Source organism: Oreochromis niloticus, linkage group LG14 (genome assembly GCF_001858045.2).
Source record: "Oreochromis niloticus isolate F11D_XX linkage group LG14, O_niloticus_UMD_NMBU, whole genome shotgun sequence".
NCBI lineage: Eukaryota > Metazoa > Chordata > Actinopteri > Cichliformes > Cichlidae > Oreochromis > Oreochromis niloticus.
The window spans coordinates 30,797,771-30,807,704 of NC_031979.2; the positions used below are offsets into that span (position 1 = coordinate 30,797,771).

The 9,934-nt window shown below is 39.3% G+C and overlaps 1 protein-coding gene across 7 annotated transcripts in view; it reads left to right on the forward strand.

The window, feature by feature from the left end:
• Positions 1-9,630, forward strand: part of nbeab (neurobeachin b) — a 200,757-nt gene extending 191,127 nt beyond the window's left edge. For all 7 annotated transcript variants that reach the window (XM_005455018.4, XM_025898038.1, XM_019367747.2 and 4 more), the window contains 7 exons: positions 719-790; positions 942-1,097; positions 2,119-2,289; positions 4,740-4,841; positions 5,080-5,276; positions 5,576-5,727; positions 8,073-9,630. In XM_005455018.4, the coding sequence (XP_005455075.1) occupies positions 719-790; positions 942-1,097; positions 2,119-2,289; positions 4,740-4,841; positions 5,080-5,276; positions 5,576-5,727; positions 8,073-8,163 (941 nt within the window). In that variant the 3' untranslated portion in view covers positions 8,164-9,630. The remainder of the gene's footprint in view (positions 1-718; positions 791-941; positions 1,098-2,118; positions 2,290-4,739; positions 4,842-5,079; positions 5,277-5,575; positions 5,728-8,072) is intronic.
• The last annotated feature ends 304 nt before the right edge of the window (positions 9,631-9,934 follow it).

The window sequence follows — 9,934 nt, forward strand, 5'->3', positions numbered from 1 at the left end:
CCATACCTACCACAGCAGTGGCCCTGTAAAATCACTTCATCACCATCGCACACACACACACACACACCAAAAAAAACTACCAACTGCTCATAATAGAGCTGCAGCCAGCTGGCTATGGGAGAGGCTAGCACCTCCCAGGTAAGCTGACCGTGAGTGTTTCCACATGTTACTTCTCAGACATGTGTGAACAACATTACCCACGGAGCCCCACCCTGAGAATCAGCCTCACCTCAGGGTCAGAGGGCCAAAGCAATGGTTACTAGAAAATTAGGCCACAACTGCACCACATTCTCCTCACACATCCCCATCTGTCACTGTAGAAACACACAGAGCTCCGGACCAAAGAGCCTGCTCTATGTGGCGGCTCTGGCTGCACCCACACTAATGAACACAGCTGCAGCACCCTTGCCATCCTGTTGGAGAGGAGGGAAATGTGGTTTGGCTTTTCAGAATAATTATGATAACAAGACCTCCATATTTTCAGGCATGTAGCTGCTTCAAAACTGGCTCCAGATATGTTCACATGGATGAAATATCTCCATTCAATTTGACACTCTGGGGGGGGAAAAAAAGCAGAGTAAGACAGATGGACCTCCAATGCTTCCATCTCCTGGAAGATATTATGAATTAACTTGGCTCTAAAAGTGGAACAGGTGTGCGCGTGTGTGCAGATATGTCCATTGGTCAGAAATAGGCTCACATATCTGTCTGGATTCAGGTCTCCGAGGAGCACCCGGCTACTCCCTGGAACAGGCACATCACTTACCCATAGAGATGGATTCTCTGGTTGGTGAGTGAGCTTGAATGGAAAAATACAGCATTAAATAAAAATATCGAATGGATTTTTAGATCTGTTTAAAATTGCACAGTCCTTAATTTATAGCTCGAAAATTGCTTGGGACATGTGTTTTTTCTTTCTTTCTTTCTTTTTTCCCCCACAGCCAACAATACTGGAAGCAACAAGCGTCAGATCACAGACCTAGTGGACCAAAGCATCCAAATCACCACACACTGTTTTGTCGTGACAGCTGACAACCGCTACATCCTGGTGTGTGGCTTCTGGGACAAGAGCTTCCGTGTGTACTCCTCTGAGACAGGTAGGTTAGAGTGTAAACTCTATTTCCTACAGAGGTGTGCACTGATGTGTGGAGGACAGTGCTATGACGGTAATGATACAGTATTGTTGCTCCTCTCTCCTGACAAGCCTTGTAGAAAATGGGTGAAAATAATAAATAATAATGCACTCAAATAAGAAAAAAAGTTATTTTTAAAAAATGTTCTTCTTATTCTTATGTTTCAGTTGACTTAGATAACATTGGGTTGTGTTGGTATGTGTTTATATAGAAAAAGGATTAGCATTGCACCTTACAATGCAAGCACAGACTGTATATAAAAGATAGGTCTGAAAAGTGAAGCCAGAGCAGAATTGCATTAAACTTGATTTCGTTCCTTTGGTTGTGAAAATAACTATTAAAGGCTCTGCAAAAGTTCTCCCTCTTCTCTCTTATTAAACACTTTCCTATTAAATTAGGGCCCAGTCACTAATTTAATTTATTACTACATGTTTATCATATTGTAACTTGTTATCCTATTTTGAGTAAAATCATGGTATGTACTGGAGAGTAGCTACCTTGTGACTGACAAGTTGCTACTGTATAAGCATGGCATTTGTCTCAGATCCATCATTCGCCTCCCAAATCCAGTTTAAAAATGAAAAACAAGATCGCGATGTCTGAAATGCCTGAAGCTATGGTTTCAAAATCGTGAGTCAAACAAAACAAACAAATCAGTGGTGTCATGGTGGCCACTTCCATATTTTATATATGTTATATAATTACAGGAGTTTGACCCACTCTCTTTCTCTTTAGAAACACTGGGTAGCTTAAAATAATCCATTTAAAAATGCAAAGGACATTATCTTTTAAACGGGGTCATAAGTATACGATTTATTTTAAAAACCTGGTTAACCACTGGATTCACTTTTACAAGTATTTATTTATAATTAATATATGAACTCTCTTTACTAAAGTGACAGCATTCGCAGTACCAGTTGTAGCAGTCTTTACATTTCTGGACTTTGTCAACACCGAATTCATGTACAGCGTGTATCCACTTTAGGCAAGCTGACCCAGATAGTTTTTGGCCACTGGGACGTGGTGACATGTCTGGCCCGATCAGAGTCCTACATTGGTGGAGACTGTTACATCGTCTCTGGGTCCCGTGATGCTACGTTGCTACTATGGTACTGGAGTGGGCGGCACCATATTATCGGCGACAACCCCAATAACAGTGAGTAACCGTATCCAAGTGCCACGCGCTTGCATGCATAACAAAAGAGTAGTAGAACTGCCCTCTGGACATGTTTATAGTTTATTATGTCATTTCTTGGTTGTGAAATGAAAGTCTGTAAAGGTACACAAGTCTAGTATTTTTGTTTGTTTGTTGTTTTTTTTAAATCTTAATAAACTGGTGAAAAATATTTCTATTCTATAATTAGATTCTACAAATCAAATCCAGAGGAGTGACGGGGGACGATCATTTATCTGCACTGAAGCTGTGATACATTAGTGTGATTCATTACATTGAGATGTGCTGCTTTCAAGTAGAGGACTCCAGATGTCTTGGCATTCATAATAGTAGACCCCAGTGTGTGATTTTTGCTGCTCAGTTCATTTAGTTTCTCATTCGCACTGATTGTCTTGTGTTTCAGACAATTAATCACAAAAGGAACTGTTACAGTACCATGTAGCAAGCAGAACCATATATGGTGTGGAATGGGGAAAAACTGAAAATAAGGGGGGGAAAAACAGTTTTTATTTTATTTTTGGATAACAATGCCGTGTGTGTGCGCTAAAAGATCCCGTGTTTCCAGTCGTCTCAGATTCTAGGAGCTCTGAATTAGTCGTGAGTGTCCTTTAATTAACTTCACTGAAGCTCCGACAGTTAATTAAGAATTTCAGCTTGGATGCCTCCAATTAGCAAGGGGCAATAGCACTTGTGTTACTGCAGCAGGAAAACAGTATTCCCCTGATATTCACACTACTTGTGCTTACAATGCACCTTTAATGGACAGAAGATAAAAAGAAGCATGTAGCTGAAGAACAGGGAGCGGAAAACAATTTAGATGCAGCTGAGAACTTTTAAACTTTATTCTTATGTAAATCTTTGAGCCACTAATGATCATATTCAAATACAGATGAAAGGCATTAGTCTTGACATATACTACTACTAACTACTACCATCTTTTCATACCTTTACAATTAAAGGCCCCAAATTAATGCCATAAAGCAAAACAGCAGTCCTCTGTATCCTTATTGACTGTCTCAATGAGCGATCTTTTCCAAGAATGTCATTCTAGTGATTTCATGCCTATTATATTTTCTGTAATGCTAGTAAAAGGTTTTGTGAATATGTAGCAGCAGCTTGCCGGATCATTACTCTATCATCTCGCAGATGTGGCGTTCGCGAGGAAATTGATTTCACCCATGCCCCAAAAGCCTGCATGCAACTTATATGTCTAATAATTAAAATAACTTCCAGCTCAATCATGGCCTTGCTCCTCAGACTCAGCCCATCACGCTGGTTGTGAGGAGATATTTGCACCAAGTAATTGTTGTGGCTGAATCTAGCTTGTCCCAAGGGTTCAGGCAGGGTGGGGGGGTTAGTTGGTACAGGGTGATTGAATCTTTTGTCGGGTAGGTGAGCTCCTTTTTCCCCCGGAGGCTTTTTCTGACATTTGTCCTATTCAGCCCCCCTCAGCAGCAGGTACTGGGACTGACAGCACTGCTCAGGTCCCGGTCTCTAAGGGACCGTGTTGCATCGATCACAGTCCGGCTCACTGACTGGACTGCTGCTGCAGCTATAGAAGCAATATGCCGAGGTGATGGTGGTGAGGTCTAAAGTCTGTCCACATCATCTATCAGGATGTTGCTGTCATCCAGTGAATAGGGAAAGTTTGACTGAATTGGCTGAACTTTTAGTTACATGTGGACACCAACAGCCTCATACTTATTCAGTGTTAGTTTGACATAAGTTTGGCATGAGTAGCTGGGGAAAAGGTGATGATTACAGTAAGGGCCCACACAGTTAACAGAAGCGATCATAAACATGTGTAAATATAAATTTTATATAAAAAAATATCCTTTAAACAAAAGAAATACAGAATATTAAGCTTTGTTTTTTAAAGCAACTAGAGATTCTCAGTTGTGTTCATTATTGTCATTTACTTTAAGTAGAATTTAATGATTAATTAAACAGATTTAACAATCTATGCATGATATAATTTAATTAAAAGTTCATTCCCTTCTTCAGCACTATTTAGGGAAAGGTCTAGTGTTTTTTTTTGGTGATCAGAGCAATTCAGAAAGACTCCCGCTTTCATCGTTCTGACAGTATTCGAGGTCGGCTCCAGGTGCCACGAAACACCCCTCACTAACCTCTCCCCCGGCCATCATCAATCATGTGACACGCAGGATCAAATCAAGTGCCTCCCCTGCCATCCCTGGGCATCCCTTCATTTACATAACAATTCACATGGACCTCCCTGCTAGCAGATGTATGTCACAATCACAGCGATTGAGTTTATATGATTTCATTGTCTTATAAATGTTCTCGGCAGCAGCGCAAAAATACTATGTACTAGCCGGTAAATTACCTGCATTTTTGCAGTCACACATCAGATTTAAAAACAATTAGCCAAGTCATTTGTTTTGTGACATTGTGTGCCTTTTGTCCTTTAGGTGACTACCCAGCACCCCGAGCAGTTCTCACGGGTCACGACCAGGAGGTTGTGTGTGTATCAGTCTGTGCAGAGCTGGGCCTCGTCATCAGTGGAGCTAAAGGTCAGTGCGCTTCTTTGTTCTTCCATGTCACATTGACTGGACAAAAAAAGGTGACATCAGGTACACCAATAAGCTGGAACAACGGTGCTCGTGCATTAGATGACCAGTTGATTAGTGACCACCTCCAAACCAATGTTTATCCAGATGACAGATATGCAGTTGCTTCACAGAAATGGACTATTTTTATAGATTCTTTACATAAGCGCAGGTTGATCACATGTGCGTTCTGGTTTGGTAGAGGGTCCGTGTCTGGTCCATACCATCACAGGGGACCTTTTGCGGGCTTTGGAGGGACCAGAACACTATCTGTGCCCACGGCTCATCTCGGTTTCCAGCGAGGGCCACTGTATCATCTACTATGAGAGGGGACGCTTCTGCAACTTCAGCATTAATGGAAAACTGCTGGCACAAATGGAAGTCAATGATTCCACCAGGGTATGCCGACTTTATAAAAAAAGTTCCATCCGTATACTCCAGGAAATATGCATTTTTGTTCATCTGCAGTTTAAAATGTTTGGAGATATTTAAATCTCAAGTACATAAGATTTTATTCAGTCATTTTTTATGCATACTGAGCACATTAACCTTTGATTAGATGATAGTAATGTTGTACAGTATGTTGCTTCATGTCATGTATTTTTAGTATGCTATATATTTCTCATTCTGGAGCAAGAAATGTGAGTAAATGTTGGGTTGGAAGTGTCACGTGTAACTGGCCTCTATCCCTCCTGTAGGCAATTCTCCTGAGCAGCGATGGCCACAACCTGGTGACAGGTGGAGACAACGGCGTGGTGGAGGTGTGGCAGGCTTGTGACTTCAAACAGCTCTACATCTATCCAGGCTGTGATGCAGGCATCCGAGCCATGGACCTATCACACGATCAAAGGTCAGGGCAAGCAGTTGTATGCTGGTGATGGTATATTAGGCCCATGAGAGTGAGAGCTTAACGCGGTAAACCAAAGGTATATTTATAATCATTTAATGGGGCAGTTGTGGCACAGGAGGTAAAGCAGGTAGCTTATTGGAAGGTCGGTGGTTTAATTCTTTGCTCCAGCCGGTCCCTGTGTCAAAGTGTCTTTGAGAAGGATAAACTGTATATTTCCAACAGTTCATCCACATGTGTGAGTTTGTGTGTGGTTGTAAAAAGTGATGAATGAATGTGTTTATGAAGGGGTGAATAGGGGTGCAGTCTAAAAACAATTTGTCCGTCTCGAGGACTTTAAAAGTGCCATCTAAACAGCTGATTTGTTGTAGTTTCTTTCCTGTAATGAATCTACCCAACTGTTTATGTATAAAATGAGCTGCAAGACATGCCAAATGTTTGCACATTTTAGTGTGTAAGAAGTATAAAAAAGCAAGTTTGTGTTGTGACTGTGTTTGCCATTCTTGAGTTGATTAAAAATATTGTGGAGGCTTGTGTATATCTAAATGATCACATATCATGGGATATCATACTAGGTATAGATTCAGGAAACAAGCCTTGTGTTGCCTGTTGTTTATGTTAATATAGTTTAGTTTGGGAATAGTCACCATCCGCTTCCTTTAAATAGAAGTTACAGTTGCCATAGAGACAAAAATTACAGGGGTGCAAATGCACATATTTCGTACACTGGCCAGCACACATACAGTACATGCTGCAGAAATCTAAAGGCAGGTCAGCCCCTTGTTTGTCCTGAAAGTTATTTCTCCACAAGATTTGACAGGAGTCATATAATGGGTGTCTGGACTCACAGACGGCAGTGTCCGCTTTGGGGCTAAAAGCCTGACGTCATCATGTGACCCTGGCAGTCAAGAGAGGTTAGAGAGCCTGAACATTCAAGCTTCACTTCACAGCCACAGGCCAAATATCCCTCAGCATTTACAGGCCTATCCAAAAACAGAGACCTCGGGCCAAATGCATAAAACTTGATTACAAGTGTGTGTACTCAACAAGGCATAAATGTGCAACATTTTCATCAGATTTATTAAGCTGTTTTTTATAAATCTCAATCATAGCAAAATTGAATGCATGTGCATGAGCCTGATTTCCATTCCAATCTTTGGCCATGAATGGATGTGGACACACCCTGAATTAATTTTTTGTGTTTAAAAACAAACAAACCACATGCGATTAGATATAGCAATGAAAAGAACAAAGAAGCATCAGAATTTCACAAAATGTTCAATTTAAACACTCACTAGAAAAGCTAAGAAAAGGAAAAGCGTTTTATTTTGTGATCTCAGCACTAAAACTACTGAATGAAACAGTCGGACGAGAAATCGGAAGCAAAAACAGAGATTTGTTTTCACATCAAAAGTAGATCTGCCACAATTATTTACAGCACTTAGAATTGTGGATTATAATTTAGTAAAGGAATTTAATTTGAATTCCATTTCTAATACAGTTTGTAAACGTTACATTGAACATATAAACAGGAACAATATGTTCATGTCTCACTTTTCATTTCACAAAATCAGGCTCAATTTGCTTTAAAAACACACATGCACATATGCCCTTCAACTTTGTGAGCACATATGATTTTTGTTCGTACACACTTATATATCCAGACATTAGTTCTTAAAGCTGCACCATCAAAGGTGCTTAAATAACCCTTTAAGACAAGCAGTGGCTAGTTGGAGGATACTGAATTTTGTTTTTTTTTAATTTTTCACATTAAACAAGTATTAAACCACCACTTAAATCAGTTAAATATTTGAAGAACCCCTTGATTCAGCTGCAGTGTCTTTTCTCAATAAGTTGACATTAGGTAATCTAACTGAGCTGGGCTCCTTGACTCCCTTTACAGAAGGACATTCTGCTAAAGCTCTGTTCATTGTGCTGGAGCATTTTAGCCCTCGGGGTGTAGCAGTATAAGACGACCCTGTGAAATCAGCTGCTTTTCCTACATACCAGCCAGATGTGGACACCGGGGGCACAGGGCACTTACAGAAAGACAGTGGGACTCAGTGGTCCACTTGAGTTGTCAGAGGAACCCAGTAATTTACTGTCACAGCCCTCATGACCTCCTGCACCGGTTTCCTTCACTCACTGTGGGGATTTTAACAAATCATTCAGATGCATGGAAGTCAGCTTAAACAGTGAACATATTTAAATGGATGTTGGTTTCTCACTCTCATTCACACACCTTTGGAATAGCATTAAGTTATAGAAAGAATATTTACATTTTCCAATAGTTTTCTAACATTGGAATATCATATATGGTATTTATTCCTTGTTTTGTTGCCTTTTAGGACTTTGATCACCGGCATGGCCTCTGGCAGCATTGTGGCATTTAACATAGATTTCAACCGCTGGCACTACGAGCATCAAAACAGGTACTGACGTGAGGTGGACACGTGCAGCAGGAGGCTAGTGTTGAGAATTAAGAGGGAAACCTATCAACCAGTGACCGAGTTGTGCTGCAGAGAATCCAAGATGCTGGGGGCATCAGCACGATGAAGGACTGTGTGTTCTTGCATATGTTCATCTGGCCTCTGAGGCGAACACATGTCTGCTGCTAAACAATCTGGAGCCAGTTTGTTGGTTTTCACCTGAGCACCAGCTGAAGTATTTACCCAAATGAGTCAAGCAGGTCTGCTGTTCTGGATAAGAGGAGACTGAAATCAACTCTAATTAACGAAATTACACAGTTAAGTTATTAAAACATACTTAATGTTCCTGTTTCAACTGTGAAAACGCGAAACAAAATGAGGAACATTTATACAACATTTGTATGGCAGATACTTGGAACATTTTTCTAAGAAAAAAAAAAAAGCTCAACCTGTAAAAAAAGGACAGTCTAAAGTGTTTCTTCCTTATAAAGACTTACAAAGATCTAAATGCTGTTAGACTACCCACCATGTTCTATCAAGCCATGTATAAATGTTGCAAATATTTTCATTGCTCTTCAGATATTAGTTGGTTAGTTCCATGTATACGACCCTTTTTTGCTTATCGTTAACAGTGGTTAAGTGTATGTGTATGTGAAAAGACAATGTTTACTGTTAATTTGTTGTGTTTGAATGTCTATATGGAAATTCAGTGTGAGTCTTTTGTGAAAACCGTTTATGACCATGTCATAAGTATGGATATTTCCATATTTATTTTAAATCGGAGACTATATTGTTTATTAATGGAAAATATTAAAAGATTGTATACCGATTCAAGTTTGTCATGTGGAACATACATTTATTTTTAGACATTGTTTCTTCCAAAAAAACATCATCGAAAGATTAAATTATCAAATTTGTTGGATTGTCTAATGATTGTCAACGTATTTATGGTAAAGCTGAAAGTGCCATTTTTAAAGACATTCTACAATTTCTGGCACTGCAAACATTTATACTGTTCTTTGTGTATATCACTTTTTTTTTAAAAAGTTTTTCTTCTTTTGCAATAAATTTTCTCTCCTCCATAACTCCATGCTCTGAAAGCAATATTATGACATGTTTGACAAATAGGTCAATGAGAGGTATTCAGCTGTGTAACAAAATGATATATTAATGAAGAGGACAGTAGTATAAATATGAGTATGGTCTATTTTTGGTGATATGAAAGCTATTGAGTCTGGATTTAACTGAAGCAAGGAGAAGTTGATTTCCATGAGCTGTCAATTTAAATGAACAAAAATATGCAAACTGATGGAGTTAGCGTTTTTTTTTTTTATTATTTAAAAAACAGGTGCTACAAGACATAAACCTACCCAAAGCTGAATATTTTGCATGTTTTAAAATCCTGAAGGCTCTGGTTTTTCTTTCTTGTGAAAATCTTGCCATTATTGTGAATAAAAATGTCATATCATTAACAATATATCCGAATGAAGCAGTTCATTTTTATTTCAATCAGTACACAGTAAAATGATTCTGCAGATGTTCCAGGAGGACGTGTCTGGAGCTGAAGCAATTAGGGCAAAACTGGCAACTGTATGCTGAATTTCTTTTTTTTTAATGTTGCTTTTAATAAAATTAATTGCATACACAGCTCAAGAGTAATTCTTGAGATTTTACTCATGTATGCGATTAATCCTCAATAAGGTGTTTATAACAGTAGTGCAGTAAATGTTATAAGTAGCTGGAGGTGGAATTTATGTGGTGTTTGGTCATACTGCCATCTG